Raw genomic sequence first — 23,986 nt, forward strand, 5'->3', positions numbered from 1 at the left:
CATGTACAGTGTGATTGAAACTTCGTGGCCACACTCAAGGGGCCAAAGAGCTGCATGTGGCTCAGGAGCCGCAGTTTGCCAACCACTGGTCTAGGAGATCCGTCTGCCACCAGAACTACAATTCCCAGCATTCCTGGTGCTCCCCGCACTCTGGGCTTCCACATCCGGTCCTGGGGCTGCTCCCAAAACTACTATTCCCAGAAATCCTGGTGCTCCCTGCGATCTTGGTTTTCCCTTCCTTCTCTGTCTCTGTCCCATGGCCTCCCACTCTGCCAAGTCTTCCAAGCCGCCAGCTCTCCCTCTCTGCTCTCTGTCTGGCAGCTTTAGAAGCCAATTTCCCCAAGCTGCTCCACTCTCTTCCAGCTCTCCAGCTCTGCTCTCCGCCCAGCACCTGTGTATGCAAATTAACCCACCATCTTTGTTAATTTGCATACTCCTCATTGGCTGGTGAACGTAGCGGAGGGATGGTCAATTTACACATTTCTCTTTTATTATATAGGATAGGAGTAGTTGTGTTTTTCTGCCACATAGGTGGCTTTGGTTGGTTTATTTTGTATTTTGTTGTTGCTGATTTGCTTTCATTTGAATGTGTGTGTCTTTTTGAATAATGATCGCTTTTTATATGATTTACAGTAAAGCAAGGTGAGAAAACATGGTAAAGAACTGAGGCTAAATCTTACTGTGGGATGGTGGGAGCAGGAAGTGCTGATCTTACGTGTTGCTTTTCTGTTTGGTTTGGAGGTAGAGTTGTAGAAGGAGCCAGTGTGTAGAAGTGTAACAGGAAAAGCAACTTATGGAGCTCCTTTGTTTGAAAATGACTTTAGGTCCCTAGGCACAGCCATAGTTGAACAATTTACTGCTCAGAGGCTCTGGAGCCATACTGTTTGAATCCAGCCTCTGCTAGTTAGTAGCTATGTGACCTGGAGCACAGGATTAACTTTCTTTATGCCTGGGTTTTCCTATCTCTGAAGTAGGGTCTCCTTATCTCATGGAGTAATTGTGAGGATTAAATGAATAAACATGTGTAAAGTGCTTAAGGTAGTGACTGGTACATATCGAGAGCTCAAATATTAACTGTCAGCACTTGAATTACTAATGCTAAATTTATCTAGTTTGATTTCAGTAGTGTAGTCCCGTGAGAATATTTTTCAGTATCGAAGCATTTTCAATAGTTTGTTTGAAAAGAATGGTACTTAAGGTTCTGTGCTAGTTCCTTGAATGGCACTTACTTACTCATTAGCATCCACTGAATGCAGGGTAGTAGGTCCAGAGAGGCTGAGAAATCCAGGATTGAGAGTGATGCTTAAAATTTTTTATACTGATTTTGTTGTGATGTAAATAAAAGGTGACATATATTAGTTGAAAATTGGAGTGAGTGAGATAGGGTAGAGTAACAGATGTATAAGTTCTTGTATCATGTCTAAAATGTTAGGTATGGGTAACAGCTGGATTTTTTTTCCTTCCCTTTATGCTTTTTGTATTGTGTTAATGATTATTTCATTAGACTCTCTTTTGTTTTGTTTTTGAGGACTTTATCTTTTACAAGAATTCTCAAAGGCAGTCAGTTTCTGGCTTCTCTGGAATACTACTATTCCATATTGCTCCAGGAACTTGGACTTCCCTATCAGCTTTTGTGGCTTTAGTCATCTAGGTGATTCCAGCTAGGGAGAGGAGAGGTTGAAGCAGAGCATGTGCTTTCTTTATACCCATTTCACTACGCCGCACCTGCAAGGATGGCTGGGGATCCCAGTACTCATTCTATCTAAACATATGCCTAATTAAATGTAGGGCTTCTATTAACAGAGGAGAGGAGATAGGATGATAGGGACACGTAAAATCTGAAGCAAGTTACAGAGCAATGCTTATATAAAATACGTAAATATTAATACGCAAGTGGGGAAAATATATGTACTTGCACCTGCACAAAATAATCTTGAATATAGATTTTTTTTTTTGGACATTTATTGCTTCTGGGAAAGGGAACTGGGTGGCTTGGGTCAGGATTGGGAGAAAGACTTTTCACTATAGTATACCCTTTAGAATTGGTGATGTGTCGATTTTAATTTGTCAAAAATAACATGAAATTATAAAGAAAATTCTGATATATAAATTCAGGAATAGATACGTCATTAAGAATCAGTAATGCTTGAGATTATATCATTTAAAGAAGTGTAACTCTGCCCTCATTAAAAAAAATGTGGTGTGTTGAAATTTCAAAAAATGGTTTAGACTTGGATACTTTTAAAGATGTTTTAAAAGCAGCCAGGCAAAGGCATTGCTGAGTGTCTAGAAAGGATAAGAATTTTAATTTATGAGACATATTTTTGGAAAGGATATCAACTTTAATGATGTAGACATTTTTAGGGTTTTGGGGGAACAGGTCAGGATAGTATGTTTTAAACATGCTTAAATCCCTTAATGTTTATAAGTAGTCAGCTGCTAAACCATCTTGTATGTCTGTGGCTGGCTTTTAGGAAGTATGGGCAGAACTGTGTACTTGTGTTTTATTATTGTCAAACTTAAAAGTTTGGTTTATTTAAAAGCATTGGTACATTTAAAACAGTAGTGATTTATACCTTAATGGAAATGATGCTATATAATAAAACCCTAATATGCAAACTGAACGACCGGCGGAACAACTGGTTGCTATGATACGCACTGACCACCAGGGGGCAGACGCTCAATGTAGGAGCTGCCCGCAGTTGGGGCCAGCGAGCAGGCGGTGCCAGGCTGCCAGCCAAGGTGGGTGTCTTTGGGAGCCCCCCGATCACCCCACTGGTCGCCCCATGGATCAGCCCTGATTGCAGGCCAGGCTTAGGGACCCTACCCTATATATTGGGAACAGTCTCTTAGATTTAAAAATTAAAACCTGGCAAGGCTACTCTAACACTGAAAAAACAGGATGATGCAGCGATGACATGCATGAACTCTGGCTTGTACATTTTGTAGTCAGTCCTATTCTGACACTTAATAACTGTGTGACAAAGCCAATTACTTAACTTCTCTCTGCTTCAGTTTTTCCACCCATAAGATGGGGAAAATTGTACTACTGCCTCAGAAGGATCATGTTATGTACTACTTTTTATAATCAGGGCAAAAAAATGTAGCTGCCCATACAACAGCAAGATGCCTTTCACCTGTATAAAAAGTATGGTCACTGGTGCATGCAGCATCCCCGATTGCAAGGATTGGGCCTAAACCGGCAGTCAGACATCCCCTGAGGGGTCCTGGATTGCGAGAGGGCGCAGGCTGGGCTGAGGGACACGCCCCCCCCGCCCCGCCCCGTGCATAAATTTTGTGCACCAGGCCTCTAGTTTTAAATAATAAGATTAATTGTTAGCATCATGACTTGCAGCTCTTAAGAAATGGAAAGTTTAGGACAAAGAAGAGAGGGTTATTTGAGGACGTACAATAATAAAGTGACATTGCTTTGTTAATGCAAGAAATAATATATTACGCTACTGTTTTGTGACCATGAGTTGGGATATGTCCCCTCCCCTGAGAAAGCTTACAGATGAGGGAGGCAGGAAGTACCTAGGCGCTTGATAAAGGGAAGGGGCTTCAGAAAAGGGAGCCATCAAACTAGAACTGTGTTGAGATTCTATCTCAGGCATTTGTGGTAGGCATAAAAAGGGGGGGGGACACCATTGGGTTATGTAAATCTATATTAATTTATTCTAGCATTTGTATGTCACCACGCTACTTCAGCCAATCTTCTATATTGGAGGGTGGGGAGAGAGGAGGATCACTTGTTTAAGAGTTTCCTATGTTTAACAATTCTAAGATATTAGCAAGTGTCATATTTTAGTTAGGAACTGACCAAGTTCATCATAAAAGACTTTAATGCTTAACATTAAAAATAAATTGGTTATATATCTGTGTTCATGAGCTCTAAACTTTATCAAGGTTTAGAAATAGAGGGTAATGATGATATTACTGTTCTGAGATAACACATTTTTCAAATAAGAAAAATAAAGCAGATATTAAACACAAATTATATTGAACATGATGGAAAATGGCACTATAATGGGGGAAGGCATCCAAGATCTTCACCTAGCTGGGAGGATGTTAATTCACTTTCCTTTGATTCTATTATTTAATGATTAACTGTTTATTTTCATTCTCAATGTTTTTCCCAGTATGTGGTAAGGAATAAGGATTATAAATATTATAAATATGTAAGCTACTAACTGTAAAGAACTATAGACTGTAAGAGTGATTTTTTGTGGAGGGCATTGCTCATCCCCAGTATAGCATATTCCATTTTTTTTTAGGCTTTTCATTTATAAACGTAAGAAATTTTGCTTTCCTAGTATTTAGTATGTGGATTGAATATTCAGTTTTTTTAAAGCTTTAAAAATTAGCTAGCTATACACTCTCCATAGCCACCTGTCTTTAAATTTAAATAAAAATGAAAATTAAATAATTTAAAAATTCAGTTGTTGACTTGCACCGACCATATTTCTAGTGCTCAATTGCCACATGTGTCTAGGGGCTACTATATTGGGCAGATTATAGAATATTTATATCATTGCAGAAAGTGCTCTATTGAATGATGATCTAGATACAAATGATTTTTATTCAAATTTTTGACTACCCTCACACTAAAGGTAAGATGAATCCTGGAGGAAAGCATAATAATTTTTTAATGATGTCTTTATAAGAATAGAAATGGTACAGGTTAATTATGAAAATTCCAGAAAATATAGAGGAATAAAATGAGCAAAATAAAAAGAAGTTACTGTATGGCCTGACTATAGATTTTTTATTTTTAACATTTGTTTTATATATTATAGTCCTTTTTCTCTGCATGTGCGTGTACACACACACACTCACTCTCACTCTCTCTTTATGAGGATGATTTTACTTGTGCATATTTAAAATTTTTAAAAAGAGCAAGAATATAAGAGTAACCCTTTTAATGGAAAAAAGTTTTGCTTTATAGAAGTTTACCTGAACTTTGTTCTAAATCTAAACTACCTATATATCTTTTATGTTTATAGTTAGCTTTTGAATAAACATATTATTTAAAATACTGTGTTTATCTCATTTTCCTCTAAATGCTCCTTAAAATTGTTAGTATTTGCTTATATTTAATGTCAGGGCTTACCTCAAACACTGCAAATAAATTCATGATGTTTCACTGTGAAATGGTGACACAACGCTCTTGAAAACTATTCTGCCTTCTTGTTCACTTTTATCTCATTTGATATTTGGCTATGTCAGCATTGTCTTTGATCACTAACATTCCTTGTTAGTTTCATGCTAGTTTTGTTGGATATTACAAGTACTCCTTCACTTATGATGGAGTTACATTCTGATAAACCCATCAGAAGTTGAAAATACCATAAGTCCAAAATGCATTTAATACACCTAACCTACCGCGAACATCATAACTTAGCCTAGCCCCATGGTTGGCAAACTGCGACTCGCAAGCCGCACGCGGCTCTTTGGCCCCTTGAGTGTGGCTCTTCCTAAGCCTTAGAAGTACCCTAATTAAGTTAATAACAATGTACCTACCTATATAGTTTAAAAAATTTGGCTCTCAAAAGAAATTTCAGTCGTTGTACTGTTGATATTTGGCTCTGTTGACTAATGAGTTTGCCAACCACTGGAGCCCATTTCTACTAAATGCTTATCACTTTCGTAAAAGTAAAAAAAAAAAAAATCATAAATTGAACCACTGTGAGTCAGTGACCCATCTGTATTATGAATTTGTTAATGAAGCCCGAGTATATGGATAGGTGAATTTAAAATGTGCTCATTCTGATTTTTACCTGTTATGTTTCACACGATCAGAATTGTGTATAGTATTCATTTAATGTTATTTACTTATATATTTTTAAAATATATTTTTATTGATTTCAGAGAGGAAGGGAGAGGGAGAGAGAGATAGAAACATTAATGATGAGAGAGAATCACTGATCGGCTGCCTCCTGCATGCCCCCCACTGGGATTGAGCTTGAAACCTGGGGATGTGCCTTGACCAGGAATGGAACCGTGACCTCCTGGTTTATAGGTCGATGCTCAACCACTAAGCCACACTGGCTGGGCTGTGCTATTCATTTTAGATGTGTTTCTTTGCTTTATAGGAAATGAAAGATAGGCAATAGATGATCATGGTAATGGCATCAAGATATGGTGATTGCCGAAACCGGTTTGGCTCCGTGGATAGAGCGTCGGCCTGCGGACTGAAGGGTCCCGGGTTCGATTCTGGTCAAGGGCATGTACCTGGGTTGCGGGAACATCCCCAGTAGGAGATGTGCAGGAGGTGGCTGATCCATGTTTCTCTCTCATCGATGTTTCTAGCTCTCTATCTCTCTCCCTTCCTCTCTATAAAAAATCAATAAAATATATTTAAAAAAAAAAGATATGGTGATAAGATGAAGTATATGGTGTTGTCATGTTTTAGCTTAAGTTATTAAACAAAAGTTCTTTGTGTTTGTATCTTGAATCCTTTTTTTTTTTTTACCATGAAGCCATATTTGCTTGTAAATTTAATGCTAATCATCCATAGGAAATTGTCAGAGGAGTAGGAAAAGTTTCTAAGTATCTTAGTAAGAGTTTAGAAAAAACAAAGACAACTGTTTTAATGAGTGCTTTATTTAAATGTCATTGATAGCTTTGAAAAAGTCACTTATTTAATGTAAAATTAAGAATTGTTATTCTGTAGCCCAACAATTTTATAAATTTCTCTGATATTAAAAAGCACTAGAATAAATTGTATTTTTGTACTCTTAAGCATCAGCCAGATAGGATTAATATATGTCTTAAAGAAGATCTTGAAATTTCATGCCTCCAAATTATAGTAATTTCTTAGACTTTAGTGTAGCATCCAGACTCTTAATTATAAGGAAGCACAATGATTAATTTCAGTGATTGTGATTTGGTACACATGCACATTTAGATAGCTAGGAGTGGAATAGGAACTGAAGACAGTCTTGTTATAAATGTTAGGGTTCAAGGATAATAGAATCACCTCAGATTTGCCTTGTTTTAGGATGCCTTTCCCATATGTGCTTTGTACAGGTAAATTTTTAAGATATACATTTTGAAATTCTCAATGGCTTTACTTTACAGGAGAAGACAAATCAAGGCATTTTAAGTGGGTGTTTGCTCCACATTACATTTTCTTATCCCATCAAAAGCTTTTGAAGAGGTGGTGAAAGCATTTTTTGATAATTAAAGCTATTCTGGTTCCTTTCTTTGTGGGCACTAAACCTGGATTTGTACCCAGAGATTTGAGAAATCATGCATATTTTCTTTTTTAGTGACTAGAACACACTATAACACAACATTGTACAGTAAACTGTTAGGGAAATTTTGACAAAATTATTTTGAAACTTGAAACAGTCTTGAAAGAGTTAGAGCATTTTTTTCTTATCTAAGGAGAAAGTAAAGAAAGTTATTAAATACCTATGGAGTGCTAAGCATTGTGATAAACCCTTGAAGTTTTCCTTTTAAAAATATTTTTTTTATTTTTCAATTAAAGGCGACATTCAATATTATTTTAGTTTGAGTTGTACACCCCAGTGGTTAGACATTATATAACTTACTAAGTGATCACCCCAATAAATATCTTACCCATCTGACATAACTATTATAATATTATTGACTATATTCCCTATGCTGTACTTGACATCCCTTTGACTATCCTGTAACTACCAATTTGTACTCCTTAATCCCTTTACCTTTTTCACCCTTCTCTACAATCCCCCCTCCCATCTGGCATCCATCAAAATGTTCTCTGTATTTATGAGTCTATATCTGTTCTGCTTGTTTATTTTTTTTAGAGTTAATTGTTGTTTTTTTTTTTAAATTAATTTGGTCTTTTTTTAAAAAAATATATTTTATTGATTTTTTACAGAGAGGAAAGGAGAGAGACAGAGAGTTAGAAACATCGATGAGAGAGAAACATTGACCAGCTGCCTCCTGCACATCTCCCACTGGGGATGTGCCCGCAACCCTGGTACATGCCCTTGACCGGAATTGAACCTGGGACCCTTCAGTCCGCAGGCCGACGCTCTATCCACTGAGCCAAACCGGTTTCGGCAAGTTAATTGTTAATCAATATGTATTTATTGCCATTTTATTGTTCATATTTTTAATATTTTTTTTCTTTCTTGTTTTCTTCTTAAAGAAGACTTCTTAAAATAGACCCATTTCATGTTATGTTGGCTTGGTGGTGATGAACTCCTTTAAAGTTTTCTTGTCTGGGAAGCTCTTTATATGTCCTTGGATTCTAAATGATAGCTTTGCTTGGTAGAGTAATCTTGGTTGTAGGTCTTTGCTTTTCATCACTTTGAATATTTCTTGCCACTCCCTTCTGGACTGCATAGTTTCTGTTGAGAAATCAGCTGACGGTCTTATGGGAACTCCCTTGTTGGTAACTAAATGCTTTTCTCTTGCTGCCTTTAAGATGCTTTCTTTGTTTTGAACCTTTTGCATTTTAATTATGATGTGTGGGCCTTTTTGGGTTCATCTTGTTTGGGACTCTGTGCTTTCTGGACTTTTATGTCTATTTCCTTCACCATGTTAAGGAAGTTTTTCTATTATTTTTTAAAATAGGTTTTTGATTTCTTACTCTTTTCCTTCTGGCACTCCATAATGTGAACATTGGTATGCTTGAAGAGTTGTCCCAGAGGCTCCATATACTATCCTTATTTTTTGGATTCTTTTTTCTTTTTGTTGTCCTAATTGGGTGTTTTTTTGCTTCCTTATATTCCAAACTAGTGGCCCGGTGCACAGATTCATGCACATTGAAAGAAAATTAATTAGAAGAAATATTTTAGTATTGCTAGTCACCCTTTCTCTATAATAGAAGTGTCAACCAAATTAATGATTGACAGTGACAGTGTGATTGGCGCCAGTGAGAGTTTTACATGTACTGTGCATGTGAGAGTCAACGTTTATTTTTAAATTGCCAGTGTGCATCATATGTACCGGATGGTTGGACGTACGTATCGTAGGTCACTTAGCCTTTTATATATATAGATAGCTGTTTTGATTCTCAGATTCATCAACTCTCCTATTGATTCCCTTTAAAGTATTCTTCATTTCAGTTCATGTATCCTTCATTTCTGACTGGTTCTCTTTTGTGGTTTTCTTGTTCTTTTTCATTATGTTGAAGTTTTCACTGACTTCATTGCTCATCCTTATAACCATTGCTTTGAACTCTGCATCTAGTGAATTGCTTGTCTCCATTTTGTTTAGTTCTTTTTTGGAGTTTTGTTCTGTTCTTTCATTTGTGACATGTTTCTTTGTCTCCTCATTTTGGCAGCATCCTAGTGTTTGTTTCTGTGTATTAGAGTTGCTATGTCTCTCAGTCTTCGTTGAGTGGCCAAAATTGTAGTAGGTTTCCTGTAGGGTCCAGTGGCACAACCTCCCTAGTCACCCAACCTGGGCATTTCAGGCCTGGGACACTTAGACATATGGGGCATGCCGAGGCCAAGGGCAGATGCTGCTTGTTTGAGAGATTTTAGGAAAAGTCTGTAGCCTGAGCCAAGATAGGCCATTGGTATGGAAAAGCCACTGGAAACAGCTTGGGTGGGCCTGCAAGTTGGATGGGATGGGGGTCTCATGGAATCACAAGACAGGGTGAACAGTGTTAGCCAGATTGATGGAGACTCAGATATGGCTCCCGGCTATTGGCTTTGTGTGAGAAGGGCTCAGAAAAGGAACAGTGGCCTCTGCTAGCACTTCTTTTTGAGAGAAAACCACCATCCCAGACCTCGCCTTGATGCCAGACAGTTCCTGGTACCCTTCGAGCTGCTGCCCTAGCAATGTAGCTCAGAGGGCGTGAGTCCGTGTAAGTCCATGGCCGGCCCATTAAGATCCTTCCTTCTTGTCTCACACAATCACAATCCCAGCTGGTTTTTACAGCCAGAGTTGTGGGGACTTCTCTTCCTGGCATTGGAACCCTGGGCTCAGGGGCCTAGTTTGGGTCTGGGACCCCTCATTTCTTAGGGTGAACCTCTGCAGCTGAGATATCCCTCTTGATTTTTATCCGCCACATGTGGGTGTGGGACCGGCCAGTTCCGCATCTCCATCCCTCCTACCAGTCTGGATGTGGGTTCTTCTATATATCCTTAGTTTTAGGATGTCTTCTGTTCAGCTGGATTTCAGGTTCTGAATGATAGTTCTATAGTTTATTTGTAATTTTGATGTGGTGGTGGTAGGATGCAAGTACTACATTTACTTACCCCACCATCTTGACTGGAAGCCCCTAAAGTTTTCTAATTTTATTCCTTTTGCCAGCCCTTTGAATGTTATTAATACACAAAAAAGAGAGGCTAAGTTCCCCAGGCTCTTCTGTAGCTAATGATAACTGGAATATGTCAGAGTCCAGAATTATCTTCTTTCCATTGTTCATCTTCTCATGCAGTCCCTTGGATTTTTTTTTTTTTAAGATAAGCTTAAAATATTGTTTCTTGTTTTTTTGTTTTTCTTCAGGGAAGGAACAGTGAGAATGAATGCAAATGCATGTATAATAGTGCGGGGAAGGATTAGGAATAGAATGAGAATTGGTGGGTTTGATGTATATCATGAGGAGACAGTTGAAAGGCAATTTATGGCAGTTTAAACTGGTAGAGGTTATGGCAAAAAGTAGCTGTTAAGTATAAATGGAAGTTATTAATATTACTCTGGCGATTCTATGAATTGTCACATAACTTAATAAAGTTCTTTCTATTTGTTGGAAAGATGGATATTACTTATTTATATCAACAGAGACCATAGTAATAATTTAGATTTATAGCTTATGAATAAAATTATCAGAGTGCTCCTACATTATCTTATTTGGCAAGCATCTTCATTTTATAGATAGGAAAAACTCTTATGTAATAACTAGTGGCTCTTTTAATAAACACTTAGGTATTCTAAAGAGTGCTGCATTCACCCTGGCCATGTGCCTCTTGTGCACCGGAGGGTCGTGGGTTTGTTCCCTGGTCCGGGTGTGTATGGGAGGCAGCTGATCGAGGAACCTCTCTCACTTCAATGTTTCTTTCTCCTTCCCCCTTTTTAAAATAAAATAAAATAAAGAATGCTACATTGAGTATGTCTGGGGTAGAAGTGAAATAAATATATTGATTTCTTGGATAATTAAATGGAAGATGTGTGCATTATGTCAGGAAGGAAATGCATTTTAGGGTTTTGTCTTTTTCTTAAATGTTTGTATTTTTTATTTCTAGGCTGTTCGCTGCTACGAATCTCTAATCTTAAAAGCTGAAGGAAAAGTGGAGTCTGATTTCTTTTGTCAATTAGGTCACTTCAACCTCTTATTGGAAGATTATCCAAAAGGTAATTTTTCCCCTTGTTAATTACTGTTTGATTTATATATGTGTTTAAAATAATTGTGATAGTTTGTACCCTATCTTTATCAAGGGTACTACCAGTTTTACTTCTAAGAAATTGTAAGCTTATGAACATCCTAAACGAGGAAAAAAAAAAAAAAAAAAGGAAAGAAAAAAGCAGGATAGATGGAAATGTGAAGAATTCATGTAACTCTATGTAAATTATCTATATTCAGTTAAACTTATAGCCACCTACATGTGCACTACCGTTTTGTTCTACCTTATGAAAAATTCCTGCCCATCAAAGGTTGTATCATAGTAGAAAGTGAGCCATTGGTGGACACTTTAGAAAAATAACACAAACTCAGCATTTCTTTTTTTTTTATCCTGGCTATAAAACTTCCATTTTAGCTAGACCAGCGGTTCTCAACCTGTGGGTCTCAACCCCTTTGGCGGTCGGACGACCCTTTCACAGGGGTCACCTAAGACCATCCTGCATATCAGATATTTACATGACGATTCATCACAGTAGCGACATTACAGTTATGAAGTAGCAACGAAAATAATTTTATGGTTGGGTCACCACGTGAGGAACTGTATTTAAAGGGCCAGAGGTTGAGAACCACTGAGCTAGACAATATTTGAACAAAAATGTGATATGTAGCCATGTTATTTATTGTAAAGGTAAATAACACAGAGAGATGATCAGATATGAGCATGAGCATTGGTTAAAACAAGATTTTTATTCATTTGAAATTTTTTTTCCTATAAGAATTAAAGTGAGTTAAATAACTGGAGGTAGTCCCTGAAGAAGTGTCCTTTTTATTTTACTAAACTGCTGATCCCCCAACCATTACTCACTTAGGAAGTTGAAAGCACCCCCAAATATTATCTCCCTCAATACCAAAGGTAAATCTATAGCAAAAACTGCATCTTTATAAGCAAAAACATTTTAACCTTTGATCGTAGTAAACATCTTAATGTAGAGTGGTTGGATTTATTATGCTTGTTTCCACATATGTGTTTAGTGGGCAGAACAACTGGTAGGTAATTATAGGGCTAGAGTGAAGGATTGCTGGCATTTAGTATTGATGTTTTATTATGCCACTTTTGTGTTAAGTCAAGTGAACACTTTCCTAATGAAAATGCAATTTTAGTTTGAGACAGGTGTAATCTATGGATTTTGGAGTTAGGCATGCTTGCTTGCTTTTTGTTTTTTGTTTGTTTGTTTATTTATAGCAGCTCATCTCTATTGTTTACCATTAGCTGCACTACCATCAGCAGATTATATATACATCCCAGGGCTTCTGTCTTCTAATCTAAATGAGGGGAGGAGGCTACAGCTTAGACGTTTTGGGATTGTTATGTGAAACTGGTATTTAGCAAGTTGACTTCAGGATAACAGACAATAATTATTTAATACTCTATTAGATGTTTTTATTTTAATTAAATTAATAAGTTATTTAAAGGAAACCATTACACAAAAGAAACATAATAGGTATCTGTGCAATCTAATTTTTTAATGCTGCACCTTTGTTTTTGTTTTTTTTGTACAGCACAGTAATTTGAGAGCACATAAATAGAGACCCAAACTTGAAAATTAGGTTTGCATGTGGGCCTTATATCCTTGCTGCTTATAGATCATTAAAATATGTATTAGCTTTTTAAAAAAATATTTTTAATGATTTTGGAGAGGAAAGGAGAGGGAGAGAGAGTTAGAAACATCGATGAGAGAGAAACATCGATCAGCTGCCTCCTGCACACCCCCTACTGGGGATGTGCCAGCAACCAAGGTACACGCCCTTGACCAGAATCGAACCTGGGACTCTTCAGTCCACAGGCCGACGCTCTAGCCACTGAGCCAAACCAGTTAGGGCTGTATTGGCTTTGAAAACTATTAGTTTATGAATTTAGCTACATTTTCCATTTATAACATGTTTGGCTGTGAAAGTAATGAAGAATACAAAAATACTTGTTTTGGAAGGTGCTTTTTTCTTTTTTGGAAGGTGAGGTAGGGGGCATGTGTCAACTGGACTATATTGGCAGACTAGCTGGAGGAAATAATCTAATAAAATGGGAAAACAGAAAGATAACCTAAGGATTTAAGTCTTTGAAAAGATGTGCTCTTAGACCCACTTACCGTTGTGTAGATGAACTGGCCATTTATAGGTCATCAGTAGGTTGATCCTTTGTTATAGGAAGAAGAGGAATGAGAGGATAGATGCAGAGGTATGCATTTTAAGTATTTCTAGCTGATGGCTTGTATTTCCTAGATGTGATTTGTTGTGTGTTTTTTTAATAATCCTTGAAGTTCTATTGACCACATTCCCACTTAAAAAATTCCTTTAAAAATACCAATTATTGAATTATTTCTATCCATTCTCTTCACTGTCTTCCTGTAAGTCCGAAACTAGTAGCCCTCACACACCCTACCACCACCACTACCAATTGATTGGAAACATTTGTTACCTCAGGCTGCTTCACTTTTCTCTCTTTGGCACCAGGACAAAATGAAAACCTCCAACCCCAGCCAAAAAAACATGTATTTTTAGAGAACAGATTATATAGCATAACTTTTTGGGGAGTATACATAAGACTTGCAGTGAACATGTGAATAAACTGCTCAGGTATATGTATGTGGGGGACTTAATTGGCCCTGTTATTGTGAAGATAGTTCTTTATTGTCCTGAGTCGTCATTGTTGTGTGAAATTTTCTGAGTTTGGAATTCCTTGTGAAAAACTGATTCTATTTTTATACTAAAAAATGGTAGAATGCTACTCTTTTTTGTTCACACTTTTGGATTGTGGTTTTTCTCTTCTTCTTTGTCATTCTGGTCCCATCTGCTTCCTGTCTTATAGGAATTCCTAAAAATTTTCTGATCTGCAGATGGTATACTTTGATTATCATTCCTGTTATAGATTTATTCATTAAAATATTTTTTCTGTCATTTTAGATGAATTTGAAGCAGAAGGAAAAAAGGCTTTGTAAAATTTTAACCTTTCTTGTTGATAATGTGTATAGTCTAAAAACATTGCTATCACTTAATCAGGTCATTTGGCTTCTAGGAATTTATCCTGAAAAAGTAATTGATCTAGGTTGGATTCCTCTAGAGCAGTGGTTCTCAATCTATGGGTCGCGATCCCTTTGGGGGTCGAACGACCCTTTCACAGGGATCGCCTAAGACCATCGGAAAACACATATCTAATTACATATTGTTTTTGTGATGAATCACTATGCTTTAATTATGTTCAATTTGTAACAATAAAATTGGGGGTCACCACAACATGAGGAACTGTATTAAAGGGTTGCGGCATTAGGAAGGTTGAGAACCACTGCTCTAAAGGGAGTTTACATACAGGATGTTTAGTAAGGAATGCCTTTAGGATCAACACCTGTGGAAGGTGGGGATGGAACTAAGATTGGACAGAGGGAGATAACTTCCGTGACAGCCTTGGCCTACTCCATCGGGAGCTCTGGAGCTAGAATAGATGACTAGGTCTTTATCTTCCATCCATTCGATAATGAATGTGGGCCAGCCTGGGAAGGACTGTGACTTCAGCAAGGAAGCTCTCTGCAGCTAAGGCATTTCACTGCTAGAGGCTGTGTGCATGTAGGATTCCCAACAGTCCTTTCTTCAAGTGGGATTTGAGTGGTTTTTCATTGTCTTATCATACCGCCTCACTCCTAACCTCAAAGCTAACCCATTGACCTCAGCTGAACCAAACAGCTGATGGAGCTGTTAAACTGCCTTCAGCCATGGAGATGGTGCAGTGATTTCTCTTCTTTGGGTTGGAGAACAACTCGAGAAGCAGCGAACCCTGGGCTGAAAGGCAAGCATATATAATCCCCTTGTGAATATATGTGTTGGAGCCTTGGAGCAGTGTAATTAATAGAATTATATGTAAATATCAAGTAAATATGTGTGGCACATTATATGAGAGGGTAATCACTAAGTTAGTTACTTAGAAAATCAAGTAGCAGATTACCTCAGCGTATACAGCAAAATCACAAAAAAATAGAAACCACGAGGTAAGAGACTAGGGCAAGGGTGGGCAACCTTTTTGTGAGTGCATGCCAAAACCAGCAAAATCTCTGACTTAAAATTCTTCTGTGTGCCAACCCTAATTTTTTGAGAACATGTTACGCCTACTTGATAACTCTCAAGGTGTATGTATGTGAAGAACCTTGAAGAAATAAAATTCATTCGAGCGACAAAAACACAGTATATGATGATGAAAAATACATTTATTTTTTAATGTATACATGTACACTGACAGTCCAACAGAAAACTTTCTGACTCCGTTTGATATTATCAGTGGGACTTTGGTTGCTGCATCACTGATGACAGAGATTTGACATCAGGTTTCTATTTCGTGACCTTCAGAGATATGCACGAGCTACTACTTCCATCCGTCAGGCTACTCCTATTACGAGATTTAACAAAATTCATCACTTGAGAACAAAGATTCACAAGCGTATGTGGATGAAACCAAAACACTGGTCGGATCTAGGAAGGCAGGGAGAGTTAAGGCAGAGGCATAGAAATTGCTCTTCCCCTCTCTCGTCAGTCCATGTCTATGGTCTTTAAGATAACTTGTTATGTAAAATTATTTATCTAAGATGCACCTACACTGAATTTATCTGAAAAATAAAAAAGTCGATATTAAGAAAAAAATTGTAAATGGAAGATGATAAGAGAGGGTTTCGCGTGCCAGCAAAAGTTATTGGCGTGCCATGTTTGGCACGCGTGCCAGGGGTTGCCCACCCCTGGACTAGGGGATGGATAAGTAAGAGTTTTGGAAGTTAAAAAAAAATTAGTTGAAGGAGATATAATAATTATTGCTGATATTAGTATGAAAAACTAAAAAAATAGATTCTTTCTGGTTTGTTTAAAAATAGTTTCTTCCTGGTTTGTGGTGAGCTAGAAGCTTTTCCTGAAATTCCAGCCAGTGATAGATTTTCCTTCCTCAAGTAATTGGTCATTTGTTGCATTGTCTGTCACTTTTGGGCAAAATAGGTTTTCATTGTTTTAGTTACAATTGGCTAGGACAAGTTACTTACATTCCAAGCGTTGTTAATGTGGGGAAGTCAAGTCAGAATTGGCGCGCTCTCTCTTTTTTGATTGGAATGACAATACTCCATCTTGAGATAGATAGATATAGATATAGATATAGATATAGACATAGATATAGATATAGATATAGATATAGATATAGTATAAAAACAGAAAGCACATATTTTTTCAATAACTTTGACTTTGGTTTCTTTAAGAATTATCAATTTTTTGATTTTTGCATGGTTCACTTATTGCTATGGCTGTTGGAAGTAAAGGTTGTGATTCTTTTAAGAATCTGCTCTTTGTTTAAAGCTTCTTTCAGATAGTTATTGGGAATTAGTTTGTATAGCATATATGTTTGCGATACAATACAAATTGACTTTTGAAATAAAAATGATATAAAAATCCAGAACATTGGCGTATACTGACATAATATCCACAGAATGAATATTGTGTATCTCTGAAAACTGATGCAGTTTAAGGTGATTGTTTCATGTTTTCATTGCATTCACAGTTATTGCACCCTATTTTTCCATATAACTTCATAAATGTATTTTTTTTTAACCACTAATACCTTCATTCACTTTCTTTACAATTTGAGAACCACCAATTTTCTTCAGTCTACTCGTGGCCTAGAGTTAGAAAATATAATTGAGAAATAACTGCAAGTAAGCACAATAATGACCATACCGAGGTTGGTAGAAGCCTGTGTCCAGTCAACAAGCAAACGTTACAGTAGCTTCAAGAACCAGGGAGCTGGTGGCAGAACATATTGAAGGAACACAAAGAAGACACCTACTTGGTGTCTCTTGTGGTAAGCCAAATGTGAGATACAAAGACCTTGCGTATGTTATTTTAATAATGACAGAGAAGTATTAAATCTTAGATTTCAGTAGATGTATTAGTTTGACTTGAAGACCTCAGTGAAAATACTGACACAGGAGTAAACTTTCCTAATTTCCTGTTTGCTCCTCTCTATAATCTGAACATGGGATCAAAGGTCTGTTGTGGTAGATGCTGTCCAGGGTTTTTTTTCAAATGTTAATATATATTAATATAAATGCTATATATATAACGGAAGGTGTGCTTTAGACATAGATTTGAAAAGGTAGAAAGCTGACTAGAGAGCTAGGCACATCAGTCATTTATATACAATGAAACAGTTAATATAAGCTCTCTGAGATAGCATTTATCCCAAGGTATAAATACAGTTTTTCAGTTCAGCCAGAGAAAAACAAAGAAATCTACTGACTTAATAACCTTAGGCAACCACAACCTGTTCTGACCTAAAGATGGCAGTCAGTGCAACTGACAGATTTTGTGTTCTTTCCTTTCCTTCCCTTCCATACCCATAGACTCAACCACTAGCAGCTAACTTGCCTATAGTGTTACACATTGGGCTAGGGATGAAAAGAGAAATGCTGAGTTCTGCCTGAAGTAAATGTATGGTCTAATATATAATATAGGAGTATAGATTGAATTTTAAAGCCTTTTCTTTATTACATTTATAGTGCATCTAACTGTGAAGAAGGCTCCCTTTTTCTGGCAAAGCTATCACCCTTAACCTACAGCAGTGATGGTGAACCTATGACACGCATGTCAGAGGTGACACGCGAACTCATTTTTTTGGTTGATTTTTCTTTGTTAAATGGCATTTAAATATATAAAATAAATATCAAAAATATAAGTCTTTGTTTTACTATGGTGGCAAAGATCAAAAAATTTCTATATGTGACACGGCACCAGAGTTAAGTTAGGGTTTTTCAAAATGATGACACGCCAAGCTCAAAAGGTTCACCATCACTGACCTACAGTGTGGCTTCTTTTCTTCCTTGTGCTGTCTGTATGGACTTGTCACTAGGCATGCTTTCTTTCTCTTCTTTTGACAATCTTAACTTAGAGCCATAATATTTCCAAGCATGTTCAAGTCTCTGTCACCTACTAAATCCTTATCCCTTTTTATTTCCTCACTCTGTTTCTATAGATCTCTATTTTGTTTAATTCCAAACGAGCTGTAGTATGGCTTTGGATTTTTCTTTTTATTCTTCAGTTATACCGTACGCCCCGCCCCCCCTTTTTTAATCTTTATCCCATGACATGTTTGTTTTTTTAAATTGAGAGAGAGAGAGAGAGAGAGAGAGAGAGAGAGAGAGATTGGTTGACATCTTTATGCCAAAAAGATGAACATTATTCAAATAAGTTACTTATTCAGATATGTTATGTTTTGGCTAATGCTTCTCTAATTTGAATATATTCAGAAAGTTCTCTATGTTTTTCATATGTATTTAGGCGCTTGACTGATAGACTATGAAAACATTAGAAATGGAGTTTTAGAACATACTTATTTCCATTTTCTGCTATTATACTCTTTGAAAATCTTATTTGAAAATTTGAGTCATTTTTAAAAATTGAGGTATAATTGAAATATAATATTAGTTTCAGGTGTATAGCATTTGGTATTTGTATATATTGGGAAATGATCACAGAAAATATAGCTAACATCCATCACCATACATATTTACAAAATTTTTTTTCTTGCGATGAGAACATTTAAGATTTACTTTCTTAGCAACTTTCAAATATAGTTATGTTGTACATTACATCCCCATGACTTATTTATTGCTCATCAGTTTTTTAAAAAGTGATCTCTCCGCCAATTCTAATATGTATATATAACTTTTTGTTTGTCTTTTAACCTCCTCCTCACCAAGTTCTTAAATTGATAGGAACTACTTTAATTTTTTTCTGAGCCCTTTATTACCTTGAGGTAGATTTAAGGGTATAGGATATCCTATTTTGGAATTGAGTTGGAGTAAGATAATTCTGAGGTGGATTTCTTATTGATTGTATGAAAGGAAGCTTCACAGACAAAATAGCTCTTTTGCCATTTGAGGTTTTTGAGCTCTTAGTCATTCTTGTAAGTTAAAGATCCCTTGTGAAAACAAATAACCTAGCATATTCTGGAGTAGCGTTGGGAAATCTTAATTCTCTTACTAGATTTGGCCTCTGTGGAAGGTCAAGTTGATGGAAGAGGTAGCCTAGATTCTGTTCATGTATAGGTCTGACATGTGACCATGGTTTTACAACCTTGAACTCCATATATTTGACAATGTGTGTGTGTGTGTGTGTGGGGGTGGGTGTGGGGTGGGGGGGGGCGTAGATTTCTAAATTTTCTAAATTATTTCATTTTAACTCTGCTGGGTGGTGGGTTTGGTGGGAAGTTTGTTATAATGTTTCTTGTATTATTGATTTTGAAATAGGACATAATTGTGACTCATACTTACCTTTCTCCTTTCAGCATTATCTGCATACCAGAGGTACTACAGTTTACAATCTGACTACTGGAAGGTTAGTGCACATTTCCATGCCTATTTCTCTGTGTGTTTTTTTTTTTTTTGGGGGGGGGGGGCTCTTTTATTTTGTTTAAGTAATTTTGTTAATTTCTTTTAAATATTACTTTTAGGGAGAGGGATTGGAAAAGGAAAAATGAGTGTTCTTTTTGCTCTTTTGTATGAATCACTTTGTATTTTATTAAAAGAATTAGATTACTCTGACACAATCTTTTGGCAAAGATGACCGTAAGCATGAGAATTTATAATTTAAAAATATGTTTTTATTGATTTCAGAGAGAGAGAGAGAGAGAGAGAGAGAGAGAGAGAGAGAGAGAGAGAAACAGAAACATCGTTGTGAGAAACATTGATCGGCTGCTGCATCTTGCACACCCCCTGTGGGAATTGAGCACACAACCTGGGCATGTGCCCTTACCGGCCTATTAGAAACTGTTTTCTAGAGTACCGTACCACTTTATAGTTTCACCAGCAATTGTTCCAATTTCTTCATATCCTTGTGAACACTTGTAATTTTTCAGTTTTTTTTAAAATATATATTTTTTTATTGATTTTGGAGACGAAGGGAGAGGGAGAGAGAGAGAGAAACATCAATGATAAGAGAGAATCAGCCATTGGCTGCCTCCTGCACACCTGGGCATATGCCCTGACGTCCTTGTTCCTAGGGTGATGCTCAACCACTGAGCACACTGGACGGGCTGTTCAGTTTTTTAGTGTAGCCATCCTAGAAGATGTGAACTAGTATCTTATTACATTTTTCATTTGCATTTTCCTAATGACTGATAATGTTGAATATCTTTTAATGAACACATTAGCTATTTATATATATTCTTTGGTTAAGTGCCTGTATAAACCTTTTGCCTATTTTTAAATTTGTTTTTTTAAAAATTAGTGCATTGTATGAGTGTATAAATAAGTGGCACAACATATCAATGGTTCTCTTTCTTTCTCCCTCTTAAATCAATTTTAAAAAATTAATGCATTGTAAGAGTTCTTTATGGTACATTCCTGTTACAGTGAATCACTTATTGGATATGTAATTTGAATTTTTCTTAAGTCTGTGGCTTTTATAGTTACTTCTTGATGGTATATTTGATGGCTTGTATAGCTTGCTTTATTTTTTTAATTTTTTTAAAAAATATCTTTATTGATTTCAGAGAGGAAGGGAGAAGGGAGAGAGATAGAAACATCAATGGTGAGAGGGACTCATTGATTGGCTGCCTCCTGCATGTCCCCTACTGGGGATCAAGCCCACAACCTGGGCATGTGCCCTTGACCAGAAACGTACCTGGGAACCTTCAGTCCACAGGATGAAGCTCTATCCAACTGAACCAAACTAGCTAGGGCAACTTGTTTTATTCTTGATAGTATATTTAGAACTGCAAAAATGTTTAATTTTGATAACATCCAATTTTGCAACGTTTTCTTTTATTACTTATGTTTTTGGTATTGTACCTAGGAAATCTTTGCCTACCTCAAGGTCATGATGATTTATTATAGATTATTCAACCTGTTGCTTCAGTATTGTCCTTTACAGATGGCACCGCAATAAGTAGTAAAAGTGTCTTCTCATGATGTTGTTAGCAATTCTTTGGTATAAAGACTCTTTGGTAAATTATTCTTTATTTCAGTCAGTGTATGCTTAATTTCTAGTTGGTCCTTTTTCATGTCCTCCATGGTCTCACTATACTTATTGAGGGATTCATTAAATTTATCGGCGGTTTCCATAAAATTCTTGAAAAACCTTATAAACGTGGCCTTGAACTCTATATCCAATCGTTTGCTTTCCTCCATTTCTGCCATTTGTGACCTGTTTCTTTGTCTCCGCATTTTGGCAGCTTCCCTGTGTTGATAGAGTGGCCCTGTGCGCCAGGTGTCCTGTAGGGCCCAGTAGCTCAGCCTCCCCAGTTACCTGGGGTGGACACTCTTGGTGCACTCTTGGTGCCTTGGTTGTTGTAGAATCACTGGGAGGAATTGACCTCCAGGCCAATTGGCTGTGAGAATCAGCTGTGTCTAAAGTGGGAGAACTTCTGTGCTGAAGACACCCTTCTGGGGCAAGACTTGCTTCAGTGGGGCTTTGGTACTCACTGAGTCTGCTCCCTGAGTGTGACCCTTATGGATCTGAGGAGTTGCAGTCTGGATAGCCCCCCTCTGACCACTGGGTACAGTGGCTCCTGGATCTAAGGAGGTGCTAATTCAGCCTCTGCCTGAGGCCACACAGCAGGAGCCACGAAGAGGCTCAGCTGTGAAGCAATGCAAGCCGCTGCGGGGCCTTGGGCCTTCTCTTGGAAGTTCCGGGTCTGCCTGGTTCGGCTGCAGTTAGGTACATTCACATGCAAAAGCCTCTGCCGCAGCCTGGGTGGGGCGGGGTCTCAGGGAGTCAAAGGGCAGAGAAAGCAGCTGTGGCCGATTCTCCGCCCGGAGTCGCGCGCCTCAGTGTCCCGGTAACGGCTGCAAGCACCTCTGAGGGAAAGCCGCCCTCAAGTTCGCCCGCTGCCCGACAGACCAGCCTCTCCCCATATGAGTCCTGGGTCCCAGAGACTTCCCGGAACCGGAGTTCAGAGCAGTCGGGAGTTTGTGATTCAAGAAGACAGCCGCGTCCTCAGGCGCCACCCCCTTTCCTCGCGCGCGCGAGCCGCCTTACCTCTGCACTTCACCTCCGCAGCGCCTCTGGCTCTCAGCGTGCTTTTCTTTCCTTCTAGTTGTAGAATTTACACTCAGCCAGCCTTCCTGTTGTTCTGGATGATGTAGAATAATTTACAGAGATCCAGCAGCAGACAAGAGGATCCCAAGAATCAAGTCAAAGATTTGAAATACAAAGAAACAAAAAATACCCAACCGAAAAAGAAAAAAGAAAAGAGATTCCAAAAATATGAAGATAGTGTAAGGAACCTCTGGGACAACTTCAAGCGTACCAACATCAGAATTATAGGGGTACCAGAAGGAGAGAGTGGGCAAGATGTTGAAAACCTTTTTGAAGAAATAATGACAGAAAACTTCCCCTACCTGGTGAAAGAAATGGACTTACAAGTCCAGGAAGCGCAGAGAACCCCAAACAAAAGGAATCCAAGGAGGACCACACCAAGACACATCATAATTAAAATGCCAAGAGCAAAAGATAAAGAGAGAATCTTAAAAGCAGCAAGAGAAAGACAGTCAGTTACCTACAAGGGAGTACCCATACGACTGTCAGCTGATTTCTCAACAGAAACCATGCAGGCCAGAAGAGACTGGCAAGAAATATTCAAAGTGATGAATAGCAAGAACCTGCAACCAAGATTACTTTATCCAGCAAAGCTATCATTCAGAATAGAAGGTCAGATAAAGAGCTTCACGGATAAGAAAAAGCTAAAGGAGTTCATCACTACCAAACCAGCATTATATGAAATGCTGAAAGGTATTCTTTAAGAAGAGGAAGAAGAAAAAGGAACTCTTACCATTTGCCACAGCATGGATGGAACTGGAGAGCGGATAAATACCACATGATCTCACTCATTTGTGGAATATAATGAACAACATAAGCTGATGAACAAGGACTGATCCAGAGACGGAGAGGCATTGATTGGACTGTCGGGACTTGGAGGGAAGGTAGGGGAGGGTGGGGGTAAGGGGGAAAGATCAACCAAAGGACTTATATGCAAGCATATAGGCCTAATCAATGGACATGGACAACGGGGGGTGAGGGCATGAGCGGGGGGGGGGGGGGAAGAGGGTAACGTGGGGACAAGGACACATATGTAATATCTTAATCAATAAAAAATATATTAAAAAAAAAAGACTCTTTGGTATAGAGTTCTTCGTAAGTGGGATTGCTAGGTGAAAGCTTAATTGTTAAATACCACTCCTTTGGGAATATTTATTTCCCTTTGTTCTTAACCTGGAAAGTTTATGTCAGTGGGCTTTATGCCAATCTGATAGGTCAGAAATGGTGTCTTATTGTTTAAATTTGTATTTTCTTAGTTGTTTTTGTGTTTGGTTTTTTTTTTTTGTTTGTTTGTTTATTTTGTTTTGTTTTTTGTTTTTTCTTTTTTTTTTTTATTGCTTAAAGTATTACAAAGGGTATTACATATGTGTCCATTTTATCCCCCCGCCCTAGACAGTCCCCTAGCCTCCCCTATCCCCCAATGTCTTATGTCCACTGGTTATGCTTATATGCATGCATACAAGTCCTTTAGTTGATCTCTTACCCCCCTACCTCCTGCCCCGCAACCCTCCCCGGCCTTCCTGCTGCAGTTTGAAAATCTGTTTGAGGCAGCTCTGCCTCTGTATCTATTATTGTTCAAAAGTTTAT

General features: G+C 37.7%; 1 protein-coding gene across 28 annotated transcripts in view; it reads left to right on the forward strand.

Annotated features, from left to right (window-relative positions):
- Positions 1-23,986, forward strand: part of KDM6A (lysine demethylase 6A) — a 178,381-nt gene that overhangs the window by 49,698 nt on the left and 104,697 nt on the right. For 26 of the 28 annotated variants that reach the window (XM_036304825.1, XM_036304819.1, XM_036304815.1 and 23 more), the window contains exons 3-4: positions 11,190-11,298; positions 19,647-19,696. In XM_036304825.1, coding sequence (XP_036160718.1) covers positions 11,190-11,298; positions 19,647-19,696 — 159 coding nt within the window. Of the gene's footprint in view, positions 1-11,189; positions 11,299-16,949; positions 17,163-19,646; positions 19,697-23,986 lie in introns of those variants that run through there. The other 2 variants (XM_036304841.1, XM_036304843.1) reach the window with 2 other exon arrangements.

This window comes from Myotis myotis, unplaced genomic scaffold (genome assembly GCF_014108235.1).
Source record: "Myotis myotis isolate mMyoMyo1 unplaced genomic scaffold, mMyoMyo1.p scaffold_m19_p_4, whole genome shotgun sequence".
NCBI classification, from domain to species: domain Eukaryota; kingdom Metazoa; phylum Chordata; class Mammalia; order Chiroptera; family Vespertilionidae; genus Myotis; species Myotis myotis.